The sequence below is a fragment of the Chenopodium quinoa genome, unplaced genomic scaffold, assembly GCF_001683475.1.
Source record: "Chenopodium quinoa cultivar QQ74 unplaced genomic scaffold, ASM168347v1, whole genome shotgun sequence".
Taxonomy (NCBI): domain Eukaryota; kingdom Viridiplantae; phylum Streptophyta; class Magnoliopsida; order Caryophyllales; family Amaranthaceae; genus Chenopodium; species Chenopodium quinoa.
The window spans coordinates 40,748-64,169 of NW_018744445.1; the positions used below are offsets into that span (position 1 = coordinate 40,748).

Genomic DNA, 23,422 nt, shown 5'->3' on the forward strand with positions numbered 1-23,422 from the left:
GCCCTAGTTGCAGACGAATCCCCCATACATACAGCAGTTGTAATCGCAGCAGGTATGGTTTCTGAATTTTTAAAATTAGGGTTCTTATTGCAATTAATTTGGGGAAAATTGGCGGAATTGTTAGTTAGGGTTTGTTTTTTAGCACGAATTATTTGGTTTCAATTGTATAATTAACCTTGTTTGTACAATTGGGGGAAATTAGGGTGATTAGGTAATTGGGGTTTTGTTGGATGCATGATTGTCATTGATTTGTTGTTGGTCGAAATCTTGATGCAGTAATGGAGGAGAATAAGGTGTTATTCAGGTTTAAGTACTTGAGTGTTGCTATAGACATTGAATATGAAGTAGGCAAACATAATTTGTTGGACACAGCAATAGTAATTGAGGATCAAATTCGTGAAATGGAAGATCCAGTAGAAGGATCAATTGACCTCCTGCATCCCACATTTCAATATATATATAAAGGGAAGTATTGGACTTTAGAAGATGATGGTGATGTGTTCAAGATGATTAGGAGGTTACCTAATAAGGACATGTATACCATACATGTTGGGAGCACAGATGACCCTGGTTTCTTGGATGATTGTATATTAGAGCACAAGATGAAGCAAAATGGGACATGGCCACCCCCTGGTTATCCTCATTATGGAGGTCAACTCCTACAATGAGTATGTGTGGTTGAGTATAAACTCTAAAACACATTGTGTAATGAAAGTGTTTGGTAAATGACACTTATTTTGGTATTTGCAGGTTGTAAAATGTCTTGGAATAGCTCATCTCCCCCAAACCAGAAGAAATGCAATTGTGGACTGCCTTTTGCAAAGCTGACATCTTGGACTCGGAGAACCCAGGGAGGAAATTCAGGGCATGCAAATTCTATGACCTTGTTACTAAGACAAGGGGGTGCAAGTGTTTTGAATGGGTTGACATTGAAGATGGAACAGATTGGCAGAAAGAGGTGATCAACCAACTTCTTCTTGACAAAAGGCTGATCAAGGCTGAAGTGAACTCACTGAAGAGAGAGGTTGATGACTTGACTGGCAGAGAAGATGTTTGTTGAATGAGGTGGACACTTTGAAACTGAAATGCAAGGCCCTAAGTGTGACAAGAAGAAGATGATCAGCAACAATGCCAATCCTGACAGCAACCTCAAACTTGTTGTAGTTGTTATGTTTTCTGTTTTTTTCAGTTTTAGGCTATGTTATATTGAATAAACTGGTTTAATGGGGAGGTGCAAGCTGGGATGATTGTAATGCTATTCATATGTTATATTATGGAATGTAATGAACAAGCTTTGAATGAATATGTTTTGATATGGAATGAAATGAAGAAGTTATTACTGTTATGTGCAAAGTGATTACTGTCAATGAACATGTTATTACTATCAATGAACATGTCTGACAAAAAAATTTGTGTTCAACCCAACACATTACAGCCATAAGCATTGTAGCATCCAAAAGCATATCACATATTCATTAACAAGTTCAAAAACATCCAACTAACTATCTCCCCCTTCTAACATACAAAATGGGAGGTGATTCATGTACTTCCTAAGTCTAAGTACATTATACTACTTCTTAGGTATAATGACTTTTAGCTTGCTTCTTGGTGGCATTTGACTTGGGAGGTTGTCTGCAGCAGATGTGGATGATGTTGGAGGAGGTGCATAGCTTGTGGCAGCTGTTGTGGATGCAGCTTGGCTCTGCTGACTGTCATGTTGCTGTTGTTGCTTCCTCTGCTGCTCTTCTTAAGGGAACTTCTTGCTCCCTATGCTATTAAGACCAGGTGTACCACCAACTGCACTCTGTAAACCACATTACAGAGTTAGCAATTAAAGCTAGACTGCAAAAACCAAAAATACAAAACCCTAAAATCTTACTTATTACCTTTTTCAAAGCTCTTTCTGCTCTCCTCTTTCTCTGATCTTTGACCCAATCAGTGTCCAAATGGGGTCTGCCACCTTCTTTCTTTGGGGAGGACACTGCAACTGGTGTCACATGAGGGTTTTTGCAGGTCTTAGCATAGTGGCCTAGCTGGCCACAATTCTTAAAAGTGGCCTTCTTTTTGAGTGGTTGCTGCCCCTCTTGCTTTTGCCCCCCAATTTCTCCCTTTTCCAACTTCCTCTTCTTTGATTTAGGCCTACCTGGCTGTATTTTGATGGCTGGTGGTAGAGGTTGCCTAAGCTTCACCTTTTGCCAATGGTGTGGACCAGGCATTGCTGCAATCTCCAGCCTATATGCCAACATATATGTTGACACAAGATAAGCACTATCAACATAATCTTCTAGATCAGCCCTTTTGTCCATGATGCATGTATATGCATGGACACAAGGGATACCAGTTAGATCCCAATGAAAGCAGGTGCATGTTGCCTAAATCAAGTCCACTGTGACTAGATCAAAATTGTGTTCTACCTCATAACTGTCACCCCTAGACAGTTGCACAATGCAATGCCTTGCAGCTGGTTCTATCTTCTGAAAAAGCTTCTTCACATAAGGAACAACCTTCCGTTCCATTTTCTGATAAGCATCCCATTTGTCATTGTTTCTTTTCATGACATACCTCCTAAGCCACTCCATTTGAGTCAAAATAGGCTTGTCCTTAGCTTCTTTCATTACAGCATTGAAAGTTTCACAAATGTTGTTGAGCAACATGTTTGACTTAGGATGTGTGCTAAAGGCATGTCTAGACCAATGTTTGGCTGGAATGTCAGAAAGGTATTCAAATGCTTCTTTAGACAAGAACCTAATTGACTCCATTACAACCTCAAAGTCAAACTACAAATGCAAGACAAACCATACACACATTTACACACAAAAATCAGAATGCCAACCAGTCACAAACAAATATGAAATACAATTATATCTTGGTATTTATGCATACCAGTGTTATACTGTAGCCCTTGCTTCAGACCAGAAGAGTTCCTTGAAAGTTGAGCCACTAAATTGCAACTTGAAGTTTGCCCAAATATGTCTGACACAAAACCTAGTGTCTGCATAAGGAACCACTTGGTGCAAAGCTTCTACCAGTCCCTGTTCACACAGCATACATCAAATAAGGCAATTGCCATGAAAAATAAACAAAGCATTCATATTAGATTTGTATTTATGTTTACCTTTTGCCTATTAGATATAAAGGTATAGCCCAGGCCTTGATCTTCATCTCTCAGTGCTTTCATCAAGCTCTCAAGAAACCACACCCAAGTTTCTGTATTTTTAATTTCAGCTGTTGCCCAAGCAATGGGGTAAATATTGTTATTGCCATCCTTACCAACTGCAACCAAAATTTGACTAGGATAGGGACCTTTCAGATGGCAGCCATCAACCCCAATAAGTGGTCTGCAACTAGACAAGCATCCTTTCCTAAGGGGTGCAAGGCGTATGAACATTCTCAAGAACAGAGGTGGTTCAATCTGCTCCAATCCATCAACTACCACATTGCACTCAGTACCAGGGCTGTAATGCATGAGAGCCTTCCCATAGTCCCACACTCTTGCATACTGTTCTGCTGCAGAACCATATATCATAAGCTTAGCTCTTGCTCTTGCCATCCAAGCTTTACAATATTTAATTTCAATACCTAAATCACCTAACACTCTCCTCCTGAAACTTTTAAGCTTCCACCCAGGGTCACTTCTCCACTCCTTAATGTACCTCTCAGCTAAAAATTCAGCAGACAAATTCAGATTGCTTCTAACCCTTACACACTTGTGCTTCAAATGTAGACTCTTAATCTGCCAAAAATCCTGGTTCACAGACCTCCTAGCCACAACCTTAAAATGGCATTTACTCCCCCCAACACATGTGCACATAGGCAGCCTAGTTCTTTTTTTATTCCATTTGCATTTACATTTTCTTCTACATTGTGTTGTTATTTTGCTGTTGTCATTGTGCAAATACCAGTATTCATACCCGTTCTCAATGGCATGCTGCTTCAAAGCTTTCCTGAGCACTTTGTTATTAAGAAACTTCTGTCCTTTCACAAATTGAATGGCCTTCTTGAAGTTTGTTGATGCATGAAACCGTGGACAATCATCCTGCTCATCATCAGACCCTTTCGGGCTATCCAACTCCTCACTGTCAGAAGTGAACTCTCCCTGCACAACAACTTCTTTGCTCAACAGTTCACTTTCAAGCAGATCATCATTGTTCTGCACTTCATATTCAACCCTTTGTTGCTCAGTTTGGAGACTTGCATTCACCTCATCAATGATGTTGTTAATTGTGCTGTTAAGACCATCTCCAATATCAGTCTCCTCATCTTCCCCTACTACCCACTCTATGTCAGTATCAGGGCAGTCAGAGCTTGAAGAACCAGATCCAGTTTCTGAATCAAACAACTCACTGTCAACCTCTCTTTTTTTTTTTTCCCTTTCCTTTTCCCCTGTGTTTTACCCTTTCCCAGTACCTTTCCCTTTCCCTTCACCCTACTTCCCCCAGATGTGCCTTCTTCTTCACCTTGCTTCTTCTTCCCTTTCACACTCTCTGAAAACAATTGCTTTCTTGTTGTTTTTTCACTTTGCTTTCCAACCCTAGCCCCTTTTTTTTTGGTTTTGTTTCCCATCATTCTCTTTATTTCCCAATTGCTGCTTAAACCTTGGGCTTCTCCTAAGTTTACTGGGCTTCACTGCTTTTCTTTGACTGTCTTGGGTAGTACAATATACTACAACAAACCCATCCTTGGTCTTTGTCTCCAAAAACCCCCTCACATCATCATTAGTAACTATTTCTTGTTTACTAGTTGACCAACTCTTCCCCTTTTTTTTTTATACCAAATGTTCCACATGCTAGGCACATGCAAATCTAACTTTACAAAGCCCCAAATGCAAGATTCCCTAACAAGTTGACTGACATCTCACTCAGTCTGCACTTGTACCTCCAATATTCAGAGCCACCATCATACCCACACAAAGTCTTTCCCTTTATTTTTTTATTCACAAACCCACCCCTAATCTAACCTTAACATCCACAAATTCATTTTCAACAGCAATTTGTGCATATCATAAGCCATTATCAATACATGTACACAACACCAAATGCCTCACTAATCCCCATATCAGAAGTAAACATACATAATGCAATGTGTTCAAAATAGCAGCAACAAACTAATCCCAAAACTAATTGTCCTCAAAACATCATTAAACAATTCAACTACCACTAAACAAACCAGCATTAAAAAAAAGCAATGTATTGGGCATATTGTAAAAAAACATATCCCTATATCACTGTCCTACCAACATACATAAAGTATTCAACAATAATTGACCTACTTTAATTAATTCAATGAACTACATAATGAACCCTAACTTTGCACATATTTGCAATTATACCATCAACAATCAACAGCTTTCACAATTAAAGACAAGGAACAGAATACATTACCTCTGATGTCGCCATTGTACACTGCAATTGTCAGGTTCCTGCCCCACACTACTGGTCTCCAGCAAACACCCAAACAGATGGCGCGCAATCACCCACGAGCAAGTCCTTTGTTTCAGAGAAAAATTTAGGGTTTCCACCACTAATTAGGGTTTTAAATTCCCCAATTTTTGATAAATTATGAATACACAGAGAGCGCAAAATAGATTAAACAAATTTTTTTGAGATTTTTCTGAGAAATTCAACCAAGAAGCAACTGACAATAACTTCTGGAAGTTCAACTGTGAGGGAAGTCGAAATAGAACGAAAAAAAAGGAGGGAAATAAGTTATGGTGGGCCCAATGTCTTAAATGTCCACCAAATTTTCAAAATGGGTGGTCATCTGTGTGAAAATTTAATTTAATGGGTGGTTACTTTTTATTTTTTTTTGGGTGGTTAAATTTAAAAGTGACTCTTTTTTGGGTGGTTATTTTCAAAATTTCCTAATAATAATTAAAAACCTGCACATCCTGTATTAATTCTGCCATCAATATATATTATTATTATTATTATTATTATTATTATTATTATTACCATTATTATTATTATTATTATTATTATTATTATATTATTAAAAATACTGATAATATAATAATTTTTACATTGAAATAATAACAACAATACATAAATATTAATTAATAATCCTAAATGCGATACAATGAAGTGTCATATAGCTTTTACAACTCATTAATTAAAAGGTGTTATATTTACAAACAATACTAATAATTAATGTATTAGTTAACAAGTTCAAATTAAATTATATGTGATGAAAGACGCTAACATGTCTCGAAATTCATTCAGCTCTTTGCTCGTCAATGGACCTCCTTTCTGTACCTTGCAAAACTTGGCTAAACAAAAATGATATTAGCTAGAATTGATTACTTAGGTTATGTATGTAAAAATACATTTACAATTTAAGTTAGGAAAATATTAATACATAGGCCTATATGACTACTACTTCACCTATTTTCTACATTTCTTAGAAAAACAACTCATTCTTTCTTGAAACATGTCAATATTACTTATTATAGTCAGCTAAGGCTTGAAACCACATTAAAAGAGCAATTCAAGAGTTTTTAGACACAATTTGAATCAAAATGGCCTAAATAAGACTAATATGACTACCACTTTGCCTATTTTCTACACTTCTTATCAAATCAACTCATTCTTTCTTTTAACATGTCATTATTACCTAGTGAGAGGCAGCTAAGGCTTAAAATCACATTAAAAGAGCAATTGAATGATTTTAGGACGCAATTTAAACCTAAATGGCCCGAATAAGGCCTATATCACTACTTGTATGCCTATTTTCTACATTGTTTATCAAATTAGCTCATTCTTTCTTCTAACATGTAATTATTACCTAATTAGAGGCAGCTAAGAATTGAAATCACATTAAAAGAGCATTTGAATGATTTTAGGACGCAATTTCAACCAAAATGGCCCGAATAAGGCCTATATCACTACTCATATGCCTATTTTCTACACTTCTTATCAAATCAAATCATTCTTTCTTTTAACATGTCATTATTACCTAGCGAGAGGCAGCTAAGGCTTGAAATCACATTAAAAGAGCAATTGAATGATTTTAGGACGCCATTTCAACCTAAATGGCCCGAATAAGGCCTATATCACTACTTGTATGCCTATTTTCTACACATCTTATCAAATTAGCTCGTTCTTTCTTTTAACATGTCATTATTACCTAGTGAGAGGCAGATAAGTCTAGAAATCACATTAAAAGAGTAATTGAATAATTTTAGGACGCAATTTCAACCTAAATGGCCTGAATAAGGCCTATATCACTACTTGTATTCCTATTTTCTACACTTCTTATCAATTAGCTCATTATTCATCTTAACATGTCATTAATACCTAGTTAGAGGCAGCTAAGGCTTGAAATCACATTAAAAGAGCAATTGAATGATTTTAGGACGCAATTTCAACCTATATGGCCCGAATAAGGCCTATATCACTACTTGTATGCCTATTTTCTACACTTCTTAAAAAATCAACTCATCCTTTCTTTTAACATGTCATTATTACCTAGTGAGAGGCAGATATGGCTTGAAATCACATTAAAAGAGCATTTGAATGATTTTAGGACGCAATTTCAACCTAAATGGCCCGAATAAGGCCTATATCACTACTTGTATGCCTATTTTCTACACTTCTTATCAAATTAGCTCATTTTTCCTTTTAACATGTCATTAATACCTAGTTAGAGGCAGCTAAGGCTTGAAATCACATTAAAAGAGCAATTGAATGATTTTAGGACGCAATTTCAACCTAAATGACCCGAATAAGGCCTATATCACCACTTGTATGCCCATTTTCTACACTTCTTTAAAAAGCAACTCATTCTTTCTTTTAACATGTCTTTATTACCTAGTGAGAGGCAGATATGGATTGAAATCACATTAAAAGAGCATTTGAATGATTTTAGGATGCAATTTCAACCTAAATGGCCCGAATAAGGCCTATGTCAATACTTGTATGCCTATTTTCTACATTTTTAAACAAATTAGCTCATTCTTCCTCTTAACATGTAATTTATACCTAGTTAGAGGCAGAAAATGCTTGAAAACATATTAAAAAAGCAATTGAATGGTTTTAGGACGCAATTTCAACCTAATTGGCCCGAATAAGGCCTATATCACTACTTGTATGCCTATTATCTACATTTTTAATCAAATTAGCTCATTATTCCTCTTAACATGTAATTAATACCTAGTTAGAGGAAGCTAAGGCTTGAAAACACATTAAAAGAGCAATTGAATGATTTTAGAAACAATTTCAACCTAAATAAGGCCTATATCACTACATGTATGCCGATTTTCTACACTTCTTATCAAATCAACTCATTATTTCTTTTAACTAGTCATTATTACCTAGTGAGAGGCAGCTAAAGCTAGAAATCACATTAAAAGAGCAATTGAATAATTTTAGGACGCAATTTGAACCTAATTGGCATGAATAAGGCCTATATCACTACTTGTATTCCTATTTTCTACACTTCTTATCAAATTAGATGATTCTTCCTCTTAACATATCATTAATACCTAGTTAGAGGCAGCTAAGGCTTGAAATCACATTAAAAGAACAATTGAATGATTTTAGGACGCAATTTCAACCTAAATGGCCCGAATAAGGCCTATATCACTACTTGTATGCCTATTTTCTACACTTCTTAAAAAATCAACTCTTTCTTTCTTTTAACATGTCATTATTACCTAGTGAGAGGCAGATATGGCTTGAAATCACATTAAAAGAGCATTTGAATGATTTTAGGACGCAATTTCAACCTAAATGGCCCATATAAGGCCTATTTCACTACTTGTATGCCTATTTTCTACATTGTTTATCAAATTAGATCATTCTTCCTTTTAACATGTCATTATTACCTAATTAGAGGCAGCTAAGACTTGAAATCACATTAAAAGAGCAACTGAATGATTTTAGGACGGAATTTCAACCTAAATGGCCCGAATAAGGCCTATATCACTACTTATATGCCTATTTTGTACATTTTTAATCAAATTAGCTCATTCTTCCCCTTAACATGTAATTAATACCTAGTTAGAGGCAGCTAAGGCTTTAAAACACATTAAAAGAGCAATTGAATGATTTTAGGACGCAATGTCAAGCTAAATGGCCCGAATAAGGCCTATATCAGTACTTGTATGCCTATTCTCTACACCTCTTATCAAATAAACTCATTATTTATTTTAAAATGTCATTATTACCTAGTGAGAGGAATCTAAGTCTAGAAATCACATTAAAAGAGCAATTGAATAATTTTAGGACGCAATTTCAACCTAAATGGCCTGAATAAGGCCTATATCACTACTTGTATTCCTAATTTCTACACTTCTTATCAATGCAGCTCATTCTTCATCTTAACATGTCACTAATACCTAGTTAGAGGCTGCTAAGGCTTGAAATCACACTAAAAGAGCAATTGAACAATTTTGGGACGCAATTTCTACCTAAATGGCCCGAATAAGGCCTATATCACTACTTGTATGCCTATTTTCTACACTTCTTAAAAAATCAACTCATTATTTTTTTTTAACATGTCATTATTACCTAGTGAGAGACAGATATGTCTTGAAATCACATTAAAAGAGCATTTGAATGATTTTAGGACGCAATTTCAACCTAAATGGCCCGAATAAGACCTATATCACTACTTGTATGCCTATTTTCTACACTTCTTATCAAATTAGCTCATTCTTCCTCTTAACATGTCATTAATTCCTAGTTAGAGGCAGATAAGGCTTGAAATCACATTAAAAGAGCAATTGAATGATTTTTAGGACGCAATTTCAACCTAAATGGCCCGAATAAGGCCTATATCACTACTTGTATGCCTATTTGTTACACTTCTTATCAAATCAACTCATTATTTCTTTTAACATGTCATTATTACCTAGTGAGAGACAGATAAGGCTTGAAATCACATTAAAAGAGCAATTGATTGATTTTAGGGGGCAATTTCAACCTAAATGGCCCGAATAAGGCCTATATCACTACTTGTATGCCTATTTTCTACACTTCTTATCAAATTAGCTCATTCTTCCTTTTAACATGTCATTAATACCTATTTAGAGGCAGCTAAGGCTTGAAATCACATTAAAAGAGCAATTGAATGATTTTTGGACGCAATTTCAACCTAAATGGCCCGAATAAGGCCTATATCACTACTTGTATGCCTATTTTCTACACTTCTTATCAAATCAACTCATTCTTTCTTTTAACATGTCATTATTACCTAGCGAGAGGCAGCTAAGGCTTGAAATCACATTAAAAGAGCAATTGAATGATTTTAGGACGCAATTTCAACCTAAATGGCCCGAATAAGGCCTATATCACTACTTGTATGCCTATTTTCTACACTTCTTATCAAATCAACTCATTATTTCTTTTAACATGTCATTATTACCTAGTTAGATGCAGCTAAGGCTTGAAATCACATTAAAAGAGCATTTGAATTATTTTAGGACGCAATTTGAACCTAATTGGTCCGAATAAGGCCTATATCACTACTTGTATGCCTATTTTCTATATTTTTAATCAAATTAGCTCACTCTTTCTCTTAACAAGTCATTAATACCTAGTTAGAGGAAGCTAGAGTTTGAAATCACATTAAAAGAACAATTCAAGGGTTTTCTCTTATCAAGGGTTTTAAGACGCATACCTCATCAAGCTGTTGTGCATCTATAGAATGACTCAGTATGTCCAACATGAATCTCATCACGTATAGTCCGCAATCAACTCCGTTATCTTGTTGTGCGCACTAGCATAGGAACACAGTAAATGAATCAAACATGCATAAAAAATTAGCAACATCTTACGCATTGTTTATTATGAAAATCACAAAATCATGTAGCATTACCATTGGTGATTTCCATGTGGGACCTTGAGGAGCTCGACAATTTATCTTCTTCATAACACTATAGAAAAGTAAGTTCAAACTTGATTAGTATGACTAATATAATAAATGAGTTAAGTAAGGATAATCAACACTAGATAGCTATATTTACTTTCGCAGTATAGACTTCACGAGGAGCTTTTTCAGATGAGGCAATCGAGCTGAAATCAAAAAGGAAGATGGTGTTACTGGGAACACAAATCACCAGCATGGTCCAATGTGCACTACATAAATTCACAATACACAAACAAATCAATAATTAGCCATGTACAACATATAATTAGGGGAAACAAATAAATTTGACATAATGGTCAAACGTACTCCTCAAAACATGGGGCGAATATGAACTCGTCACCCGCACGCAATGATTCCTTGATACCCCGTTCAACATAGTACGACACGTCAGGGTAGTTGCCTAAGATTCTAGTAGTGGAGATTTGCTCGGGGCATAACTACCCTACTTGACACGGAGAATCAATCTCAAGTAAGTGCTCCTGTAGAGCTCTGCATGGATGATAACAAAATATTAATTGAAAATTAAATGACAATCACCACTAATCTGAATAACATGATATAAGCGGCATTAAATTACCTCATGAATGTTTGAACGAGGGAAATGTTAAGCATTGAACCACTTAGAAATTCCTTCACATCTTCTTTGTTAAGCCATGCCACTGCATCCTCATCAAAGTGGAACATTTCCTTAGGTAGTGGCACTTGAATGGGAGTGTCACTAGGCAACATACTAACACGGTTGTGTAGAAAAGTTAAATCTTTAGACAGCGTTTGAAGGACCGTGTCATCAACAAGTGGAGTAGCTTTGAACCTCTCGAAGAGTTCTTCTTCGACCCTTTTTCACTGTCCGACCCTTGTTCACTCCTCTTTTTTGCCACCGGTTGATCAATGCTTATAGGTTGTTCCACCCTCCTCTTTGAAGTTTGTCTTTTTTGCAAAATCTAATACAATAAATCACGCAATTAGTTAGAAAAGACAAATCCATCTAACTCTTTTGAAGACAACCGGGCATAAAGTAAAGAGCGAACCCAAAATCTTAATTACCTGGTTCATCAACCTTACCCAAGTACATGGCCACTGCACAAAAGTACCTTTTGCCGCCCAAAGTGTAGTAAACTCATCCTCCTCTACGGGCACCGGTATTAGGATGTCCTCGAACCCGGTAATAACAGAATTGATCCCAACCGAGTAGTGTTGTGGCCTAAGCGGTCGCAAATGGACCATACCTTGTTCGGCCGGTTGTGCACTACCATATGCAACCACAAGCAAAGCTCCAGATTCGTCCGGGTGTAGAAGTGCACAACGGGTCTCTTCCTACACCAATTTGAAAGATCATTTATTAGAACCAAACATATCATAAGGGGTCGTTTCCTACACAATTGATAATGTGCCCATATTCACTAAGATAGAACAAAACAAAATCACCTATAAATCTAGAAAATGATGATGTGTTGGATTATCGAGCTCCCTGGAGTCCGCATGTGTAGGCGTACCACCTTGCAACAAGAAATAAATTAATGCCACCTTAGATACCACTAACTCAATATGCCAAAACTAATAGTTTTGAAACTACCTCATGTATATCATCGTTTCCATGTATAACATCTTCCCCTTTTCCTTTTGGGTGACTACATGAGTCGACAGGTGTACTCGAGGGGAAAGGCAAGCTCGGTAAGTTCATTTTCTTCGCCCAAGCGTTAAATTCACCTACGAGCTCGTTGCGGACTTGTTCCTTAATTGATGCCATCGTGGAAACCAAGTCATGAGGTGAGTTAACACTTGCTCGGGAACTTCCTGATTTGGTATACTCTGGACCCATCACTTTTTCCCATCATAGCAATGACCCACCTGCACCTACTACCCGTCCTGGATGGTAGGGCTTTCCTAAAGCCAAGGTGAAAGGGTCTTTTTCTACACTTGGGACGAGCTTGCCTTCAACCAGTTCTTCAGTGTGTTCAATCTGTAGCAAAAGAAAAAAGAAAGGCATCATAAGTATAGTTTTTTGTTTGTGGTTAAATAAGATTCATAGCATCCATAAATGATATTTATGCAAGAGATTCATAGAGTTCACAAGTTCATAGTTGCTTACGAGCTTATCTGCCATTTCTTTGGTTTCCGGAGCCTTGATGGCCCATTTTCCGGTCTTCTTGTCACGCGCATGAAGTGAACAGAAGAAATCACTGGCACGAGTCACCAGCGTAGTGATCGTGGAAGCAGAGGATCCTTCGGAGGACTTTAGTAGCGAAGTGGGGTATACTCCTTCGTTGACCCACCTTTCCCTACATTCACCAAATGTCTTGCACCCCATACATTGGGTGTATTGCTTCATCTTTGCATTTTTGGAATTTTGCTCCCTCGGTTCCTACGTAATTAGAATTGTTAGTATCATTACTTCAAAAAAGTTAATATATTATACAATTGTAATCAAATTTACTTAAACTTACAATTGCTTCCTTTGTACTTTGTTGAATAAAAAAAGCTTCCCAATCATCCTTCGATATGTTTGGCCATTTTTGCCATGGGAGTAGCTCTTCATAGATGACTTCAGCATCATTGCCTTTCTTCTTCTTTGGTTTGTTCACAACAGTCTTTGTGATCCAACCACGGACTAATACGGTCTTGAAGCCTCTGAATCTTTCGGCTAGCAAAGATTCAAACACCCTTCGCTTGGCGGGATCATTAGGAATATTAAACAAACTCTGCAAGCACAAACAAAGTCGATTATAAGTTTCCCCTTTTACATAACATTAAAGTAAAGGTTTTTATAATTGTGTAAATATGCAAATAAAACACTTGCCCTTGTATCATTCCAAAAGGTGTCAATCAAGCCTGGAGGTACTTCCCGCATACGAAGTGTTATTGGGATTTTACACGCACAAAGGCCAACGTGAATAGCATATGGACGACGGAATTTTCCTACAGGTTGGCCCGCCTTATCGTACTCCAGGACCATTGGACCGACGAGTTTCTTGAAACTTGTCGTCGGACCCCTCACCTTTTTCTTAGCCGGTGCCCTCACACCTCCTCCACTTTTCCTTGGCTTAGATTGTGGGAAGTAGCGTTCTCACCAACCGTCTCAGCAACTGCATTTTCAATAGGAGGCGCTAGTTCAGCCGAAATTTCAAATTCATCCAACCTACGCTCGAACTCATCCTGAGCCTGATCTTCTGTCTCACCCAAATCAGGCTTCCTTGTTCACATCATACAGCTCATCACCATCCTCATCCTCAGAGAAATCATCATCATCATCCTCTACATCCTCGACATAAATACGGTCCTGATCGTCCGCCATGAGATGTAATCACCTGCCATAACAAACATAACACGTTATTAGCTGTAATATAAATACATTTGTAAGGTAAATTTATAAAATCAAATATAAATTGCTTAATTATAATACAAATCAACATAGAAAATAGACAAGTGTAGGTCGTTTTTATTCCATATTTCAAATGTTTTAAAAATTACTTCATTTAATTAAAAGAAAATGTGAAAAATGGGCAAGTAAATTAACACTTTAATTCATTTTCACCTAACCTGTCATTTAATAATACTTATGACAGATAATTAATTCATTTTCACCTAACTTTTCATTTGATAATACTTTCAATGCCTAAATTTGCAAAAATGCTGAAAAATAGTACCTCATTCTAATATTCCTTCGTTGTGGTCTAATCGTACATAATTGGTTTGGTCGTCTATGTAATTTGGTACAACAGGTCTAGGAACAGTGAAAGGTGCCGAGTCATCAAACGCATCATATTCTTCCTCATCCTCGACATCTCCAATGCCTAGGATTCTTCTTTTGCCGGCTAACACAATAGACCATTTCATATCTGCTGGGTCAGTTACGTAAAACACTTGCTTAGCTTGAGATGCAAGGATGAATGGTTCCGCACTGTCATTTAGGTGGCTAAGATCTACAAGAGTAAAGTCATCATATTTGACGTTACGCCTGATATTATCAACCCATTTACACCGGAAAAGAGCAACCGTGAAGCTACAATAATCAAGCTCCCATATTTCTTGAATGCGACCGTAGTATGACAGCTCTACATCAACGGGTGATTTATCCTTAGCACTTGCAAACTCCCTTGACGATGCCACAAGCGTCACACCACTGTTTTGGGTCGAGGAAGATTTCAAATCTTGACGCTCAGTCCAAAAACTGTACCCATTTATGTCATATCCCTCAAATGAGCGAACATCATCCTTAGGACCATAAGCAAGCCACCTTACTGTATCACTGACACTCTCATCGATTCTACCCATCACTCGATCACGAAACCAACTCACAAACCTCTTATTATGCAAATGCATCAATTCCCTTTCACCTTTCGATGGAAATTCAGCACGCAAACTAGCCATGTGCTCATCTAAGTATGGGTGAACATCTGCAACATGGTGCAACATATATAGGTGTGCTTGTAAGAACTTATCTCGGTCAGGTGACATTCGTTTCGACCCGATTGTGCCCTGACCATCAAGTCTCCCTTCATGTCGAGAAGAAGGAAAACCAATAGGTTCAGCAATAGCTATATAGTCGGCCACATAATTACCAATCTCCTCACCCACGATCCCTTGAATCATACTTCCTTCCGAGTGAGCTCGATTCCTTACCTTATTTAGCAATGTGCCCATGTGTCTTTCAAAAGGATAGCACCACCTCATAAACACTGGACCGCACAACTTAATTTCACGCACCAAATGAAGAATAAGATGCACCATTATGTCAAAAAATGAGGGTGGGAAGTACATCTCAAATTTGCACAAAGTCACAACCACATCCGCCTGCAAAGCATCAAGTGTATGAGGATCAAGCACTTTGCTGCATATTGTGTTAAAAAAAGAACAGAGGCTTGTAATAGCTTCCCTCACGTGCTTCGGTAAAATACCACGTATTGCAATTGGTAGGAATACTTGCATAAGAACATGACAATCATGGGATTTCATACTTAACAGATTCAATTCTCCATTTAAGGATACAAATCTTTTCATGTTAGATCCATACCCTGATGGAACCTTAATGCCGTACAGACATGCACAAAACATCCGTTTTTCTACCCTTGACAATGTGTAGCAAGCCGGAGGTAAATAAGCCTTGGCATCCTTTGCTTTTCCATCATAATTCTTCTTCAACGCATCTGTGGACTTTCCTTTTCCCTTGCTCTTCCCCTTTCCTTGTTTCGAACTCGTTTCATCTCTCTTTTCCTGTTCATTTCCCTTTCTAACCTTTTCTGGAGCCCACAATTCTGGACGAACCCCCATCTTTTTCAAATCTAACCGGGCACCCTTTCCATCCTTTGTTTGCCTTGAATATTCATCAGCGTTCCCACAAGAGCATCACACACATTCTTCTCTATATGCATTACATCAAGACAGTGCCTAATATCATGTTCTTTCCAGTACGGAAGCTTCCAAAAGATTGATTCTTTTTTAAAGAGAGCAGTTGCGTCCGCAACTTTTTCTGTTTTCCCAAATATTGTTCGTATACCCTTAACTCAAGCATAAACCTCCTCACCAGTCAATGGCCTGGGCAGTCCCCTTTTCTGCTTTCCCATCGAAAGCCTTTTTCTGCCTACGGTATGGGTGATTGCGCCTTAGCAACCTTCGAGTCCGCACATACACCTCTTTGTGAAAATTGTCAAGGTGTATGCTTGGGGTGTCATCAATACAAATGGGGCATGCTTTTTTTTCCTTTGTTCTTGTACCCAGACATATGCAGGAAAATCATTAACGGTCCACATGAGAGCTGCACGCAATGTGAACATCTCATTCTTATGAGCATCATACACAAAAACCCCTTCTTCCCACATCTTTCTCAAATCATCAACAAGTGGCGCAAGATAAACATCTATATCATTTCCAGGTTGCCTTGGCCCAGTTATTAGTAGTGAAAGCATTACATACTTACATTTCATGCACAACCAAGGAGGCAAATTGTAGATCACTAAAAGTACCGGCCATGTGCTGTGTTGGGTACTAAGAGTGCCAAATGGATTCATCCCGTCCGTGCACAACCCAAGCCTTAAATTTCTGACTTCATCACCAAATTCACCAAATTTCATATCAATGTTCTTCCATTGCGAGAGTCGGCTGGATGCTTCTGCATTCTGTTTTTCTTTCTTCCCTCTGCATGCCACCTCAAATTTTTTGTGTCTTTTGGTGTTGAGAAAAGACGCTTAAACCTTGGAATGATGGGAAGATACCACAACACCTTCGCAGGAGGTCCCTTCGTACCAGCATTGCAACTCATGCGCTTGTAGCGCAACTTCTTGCATCGTGGACACTCCTCAATTGTTCATATTCATTTTCGATAAAGAATACAATCATTAGGACATGCATGTATCTTCTTATACTCCAAACCAAATGGACACATGAGCTTCTTTGCATAATAGTATGACTTAGGAATTTCATTCCCGTCAGGAAACATCTCACTTAACACGGTCAACAAAGACGTAAAACTGTTATCCGTCCACCCATGCTTCGACTTAATGTTAAACAGTGTTAGCACAGCAGATAGTTTGGAGTATTTTTTGCACCCAAGATACAAAGGCTTTTTAGAAGCCTCCGATAACGACTCAAACACGTCACCTTCAACACCACGCATCATTTCATTCACCCCTTCATCCTCCACCTCATCCACCTGATCATCATCAAATCCATCCTCATCACCATTATCAACCTCAAATTCATCATTCTTGTATTCCTCGTCCACACGATTATCATTGCTTCTATCATCATGCACATTATTCCCAATAACATCCCCATTGTACTCTCCTTCTTCACCGTGCCAAATCCACACATGGTATTTAAGCCTAAACCCGCGACAAACTACATGATCTCTAATGATATCAACACTATTAACCACCTTCACATTATTACAATCAACACAAGGACAATAGAGGCAATCGAAACCCATTATACGCTGATAAGATGAAGCCCTCTCACAAAACTCTTGAACCTCATCAAAGAATTCCAATGTATCACGTCTACCATACATCCAGCCACGATCCTTCTCCATTAAGTAAATTGCCTCTAAACATGGCAACATATTACGAATAATGTATAATTGCTACATCTATTATATATGTAAATCAAATTCAAACACACACCATGCATATAATATTCATATAGATACAATAATGCATATATGCTTCCAAAGGGTCCTTATCACTCCAACCTAACCCATCCTTGAACGTTTACTCTCACTAGTGAATGTATGTCGACTTTCCAATTTTAAGGAAAATCCGGCAGCATTTCCCCCCAGTTCTCCAAGTACACGATGTAGGTAATAACTTACCCACATATGTACCCAGAGAACATGGTGATCGAGGAAATGCTAAGCCAAGATGTTCCTTAAAATCGAAAAAAGAAGACATACATTCACCACCTAAGTGAGAGTAAACGTTCAAGAACAGTCCCAACCGGGGACTATTTAAGACTTTCTCCTAATGAGAAAGCCTTGAACGGGTATCTAGGCATATGATGATGCAAGCATTTATATATTGTTGTATTAATTTGTCATTAAACAATACACAAGTTGTAATAGCATGAGAAAACTTTCATCATGAATCAAGAAAAAGAAACATAGACTAAGTTTATAATTCATACCACAATTGAGCTAAATTTGTAGTCTTCAAGCTAAACTTGTGCTTCAATTCACATATGAATCTATAAAAAAAATTAAAAAGAAAAAACAAAAGTTAGTAAGTAAATAATACCTACATACATTGCTAAAGAATAACACATCATTAATCAAACTAACAATTGCTAATCACTAATTTTTTTAAATTTTTGAGTAAATAATGAAATTTCACTAATTTATTAGTTTAAATCTACTGTTATGTGTAAGTTTTGTAAGGAGCGACCTACACCACGAAAAGTTAAATTATTTCATACAACTTTGAATTAACAAAATGGAAACACAGCTTGACCTTTGCGTGTCTCCTTATACATCCCAACTTGTACTCTACTCTATGTTTCCCATCCAAGATAAGTAAAAATTAGATATAAGCGCTAACCAAGTTCAAATATTGATTTTCTGTAAGAGTTAATAAGTGTGAAAGAAGGAATAATAAGTTTTAATTAGTTCAAATAAGGGTTAATAACTTAGATAATAAGTTCATAAGTGTGGGTAAGTTTAAAAACACCTAACAACTGTTTCATGCTCTCTGGCCTTTCAGCTCACCTGTTTTGCTACAAAATCCATGCTTTCATGCTCTGATAAGTTACTACCAGCTTTCCTCACTACACATGCCATTGGAAACTGACCAACATTCTTATCTGGGAACCTATTGTGTACAAAAGAGCATTACTATATCAGGTATTTTAGAATGATAAACATACAGAGAAAGAAATGAAATCACAAAGAGTTCGAGTAAAATTGGTGGGATCTCACCCCATTGAAATGTCATTTTTTTATAAAAGTAATAATTTTTATACGCAACTAGATGACAGAGGAATTTTAAAAAGACAATTACAGATGCACAGAGAAGCCTCAATAGCCGTTACAGTCATTTACCTTGGCGACCTGAAAGAGAGACACTTTCCGCAAGATACAAGCTTCAGCAATGAATGGGGTCTTCGTGCCCGAATCTTTAAGCTTGATAACTGCAGACATTAATGAAATGGTAATCTATTAGTATAGTCAGAAACAATTCTAAAAACATCCTAGTTTAGGAAACTGAACAAGGAGTGTAACACACCAATGAATGGTAGGTAAGTAGATTCAGAGCAATTTAATTTGTTAAAATACACTTCAAATGAACTACTTTTTGAAAAAGGATAATATGGGAAGACGAATAGCGTAAAAGCTATCTCTTTTAAACTAAATTTAATAAGTGGGCAATTCAAATGAGCATCTCTTCAAAAAAATGCAGAACAATTATTAATACATAGGAATTATAAGCAGACCCTCCATTATGCTCAATTTCAAGCCCGAAACAATATCTTCGTATGATATATCATCCCCACAATTCCAATGCTTCATAGCAATAACAACAACACTTACATTAGTTTGTCCTCCATCTATAAACAGAATACTGCTACTAAATCACATATGTAGTCCAAAATTCTTGTTAATTATATAAAAGAGATCAAATGTAGTTAATTAGCAATTTCCCAACAACCATTGCAGCAAAGTCAGTTATTTCCATGACACATACAAAACAGAAGTCAGTAGAAGAGGGCATGAATTATGTCAGAAATCCTCCTATAACATTCAATGGCAATTCAGGAGAGATTTATCATTCATCTATTGTCAGAGCAAAATTTACCAACTGTTATCTAACATCATGTACTAGCTAATAAGTTGAGGAAGTCAATGTTTGTAATTTATGAAACAATGGTAAAGGTCAGGAAATACCCACTTCAATCATGAATCCTGAAAGAGGAAGTATAACTAACAGTAATAGAGGGTTTGACCTCAACCCAACCCAATTGTTACAACATAATCCACCCAAAATCTCAAAGCAAACCACAAAGAAAATTAGAAGAAAAGTAACCCTTAGTAATTAGGCAGAGATTCTTTTTCTTGATCAAACCTTAAAATTAGAAGAAAAGTAATGAGAGAGGAAGGGTAACATAGTAGAGAAGATTATTTTACGAAAATGAAAATTGACAGCTTCTTTGTTACTGCATGAATAAGGCTGTGTAGTACAACTTACAAAACTTACAACACTCAAACAGAATACCCTAAATCAACGACTAACCCTAGATTACGAAGCTATGCAATAGATAAAATTAGGAAGACCACGAAATTTACCTACCTCAAAGCTGCTACAATGGAGTTGGAAAGCTCGGAATGCGCTTCAATGGAGGTCAGAAAGCTCGACAGAATGCGCTTCAATGGAGGAGAGCTGTATATGGAAAGAAAGAGAGGAGTTGCGCGACAATGGAGGTGAGAAAGCCCAGAATACGCTTCAATGGAGGACAACTATGGTGAAAATTCGGACGTATGCGTGAAGGAGAGCAATGGTTAGGGTAGGCGAGAACGAGAGAAGGAAGATTAATTGAAGGGGAAAGCAGGGGAATGAAATAACTGAAGGAAGAAGAAGAGTATTTCACGAATTAAGGCGGGTTTTTTTTTTTTAATTTGGGCACCGGTTCGAACCGTTTGGAAATACACTTTTCCCACCGGTTTGGGTTGAACCGGTGGCAAATCCCTTTTCCCTTTTTTAATTTTTTCTTTTTTAAAAACACATTTAGCACCGGTTCGAACTGGTTTGAAAACCAACATTTGGCACCGGTTTATAAGGAACCGGTGCTAAAAGTAAATATTTGAATCCCGCCCAAAACCTTTCCCACCGGTTTTTAAGAACCGGTGCGAAAAGGGGGGTACCTTTTTCAATTTTTCTACTAGTGTGAGCAACGGCCGCCGGTAAAACACCGGACGACGAACCCAGAGAAGAAGGGGGAGCAGCGGCCGCCGCTTCGACCACAACAAGGCTCACCAACGGTGAAGCACCGGTAGACGGGAGCAGGAAAAAGGGGGAAGCAATGTTCGTTAAAACGCCGGCCAGCAAACCCGAAGAAGAAAGAGGAGCAGCAACGTTCTTCTCTCAAAAACCAGGATTCTCGAACTAGGAAGATCATTGGGCGTGGTACTGAGGAGAACGGACTGTATTATGTTGATCGGATGTCTCAAAATGGTTGTGCAGCGCTTGTTCACGGATCGGTTGAACACCAACTCTAGACGTGGAACCGCCGCCTAGGTCATTCGTCTCTAGGGTACTTAAAGAAACTATTCCCTTCTCTTGCTAGTGCAAAATTAGATTTCTATTGTGAGGCTTGTATGTTAGCTAAGGGTCATAAACATTATTATCCTAGTAGTAGTACTCGAACTGAAAAACCGTTTGTTTTAATTCACTCTGATGTTTGGGGACCTGCCCTAGAATTTGATAATCATGATTTTCAGTATTATGTTACATTTTATTGATGACTGTACTAGGATGAGTTGGATATATTTCTTAAAAAATAAATCTGAGGTTTATGATACTTTTGTCTCTTTCTACAAAATGGCCCAAACACAATTCCAAACACAAATCCGAGTTTTGAGATCTGATAATGGCGGGGAATACATAAACCTTGACCTAGAAACTTTCATAAACGCAAATGGCCTTATTCATCAAACCACCTGTCCCGACACACCACAACAAAATGGTGTGGCTGAAAGGAAAAATCGGACACTTTTAGAAATGACCAGAGCTATGATAAATGAATCCCGAGTACCCTCTCATTTTTAGCCTGAAGCTATAGCCACTGCTAATTACCTTACCAATCGTCTCCCTACAAAAAGCCTTAACTTCGCTACCCCTTTAGACACCCTTAAAATCCATACTGGTATTCCCTCCGTTCACTCTTTAGCTCCCCGAGTCTTTGGCTGCGTTGTCTATGTTCATCTTCCTAAACGTAGCCGAAACAAGTTAGCCCCCCGAGCTGTTAAGTGCGTTTTTGTAGGATATGGGGTTTATAAAAAAGGGTATCGTTGTTTTGACCCAGCCACAAACCAAATGTATACAACCATGGATTGTGACTTCGTTGAAACCGAATACTTTTATCACCACCTTAGATCTCAGGGGGAGAGTTCAGGAGACGATCTAAGTTGGTTAACCTATCCTGAGATTGGTATTGATCCAAAAGAGCAAGTAGACACAACTGCCGAGACGACTGACAACATAATACAGTTTGATCAAATCGGCACCATTACTAATGATCACACAACCTTGTCCGAGGATCCACCGAGTAATAAGGTTTGTAATCCTGACTCATCTCATAATACTGAGTCTACTAATCTTTCTTTTGAAGATGAATCAATAAAACAGAATATTCTGTCTAAGACTCCTGAAAGCTCTGAAAGTGGAAATGAAGATGTTGAATCGGAACAAGTAAGTTGTCCTGAAAATTATGTGTTGCCCCCTAGAAGCACAAGAGGTATTCCCCCAAAGCGGTATAACCCAGACTTTGAGGCTCAGAGGTCAAAATACCCAGTCGGAAAACCAGGTGAAGGAAACTTGTCTCAAGGGGCCAAGGCCTATAATGCAGCAATCTATTATGAGACCATTCCCACTACTACAGAAGAAGCTCTCAAAAGCGAGAACTGGAAGAAAGCCATGGAGGACGAGATTAACGCACTAGTCAGAAACAACACATAGGAAAAGTGCGTCCTACCTAGCGGAAAAAGACCAGTGGGATGCAGATGGGTGTTCACCATAAAGTACAAGGCTGATGAAATTATTGAAAGGTACAAAGCAAGACTTGTGGCTAAAGGGTACACTCAGACATACGGGATAGACTATGGCGAAACTTTTTCACCCGTGGCAAATTTTAACACAATCAGAGTACTCTTCTCAATAGCTGCAAATAAAGATTGGCCTTTACACCAGTTCGATGTCAAAAATGCCTTCTTGCATGGTGATCTCTCTGAGGAAGTTTACATGGAAGCCCCACCAGGTTTCTCTCAAGGCTTTAGTGTTGGAGAAGGATGCAGATTAAAGAAGGCATTATATGGGCTGAAACAGTCACCAAGGCGTGGTTTGGAAGGTTCACTTCAGCA

At 37.7% G+C, this 23,422-nt stretch overlaps 1 protein-coding gene and 1 long non-coding RNA gene across 2 annotated transcripts; both read right to left on the reverse strand.

Annotated features, from left to right (window-relative positions):
- Positions 1–2,372: 2,372 nt before the first annotated feature.
- On the reverse strand, positions 2,373–5,010 carry LOC110696989. Its single transcript, XM_021874327.1, has 4 exons — positions 4,958–5,010; positions 3,116–4,304; positions 2,895–3,032; positions 2,373–2,777 (listed from the first exon to the last, which is right to left on the reverse strand). The coding sequence occupies exons 1-4, from the start codon at positions 5,008–5,010 to the stop codon at positions 2,373–2,375; spliced, it is 1,785 nt and encodes a 594-aa protein (XP_021730019.1).
- An 8,912-nt stretch (positions 5,011–13,922) lies between these two features.
- On the reverse strand, positions 13,923–20,686 carry LOC110696993. The gene is made up of 4 exons (XR_002506450.1): positions 20,637–20,686; positions 19,391–19,479; positions 18,481–18,540; positions 13,923–14,171 (listed from the first exon to the last, which is right to left on the reverse strand). It is a non-coding gene; the product is annotated as an uncharacterized LOC110696993 (long non-coding RNA).
- Between the last annotated feature and the right edge of the window lie 2,736 nt (positions 20,687–23,422).

What these genes read in the sequence shown, in the direction of transcription:
- LOC110696989 (XM_021874327.1), bottom strand. Translation starts at nt 5,010, where the DNA reads ATGGCTTATGATATGCACAAATTGCTGTTGAAAATGAATTTGTGGATG. An exon ending in ATGAATTTGTGGATGTTAAG is followed by an intron (nt 4,305 to 4,957) that starts GTTAGATTAGGG and finishes TGGTTCTTCAAG; the next exon opens with CTCTGACTGCCCTGATACTG. An exon ending in GGTCTGAAGCAAGGGCTACA is followed by an intron (nt 2,778 to 2,894) that starts GTATAACACTGG and finishes TTGCATTTGTAG; the next exon opens with TTTGACTTTGAGGTTGTAAT.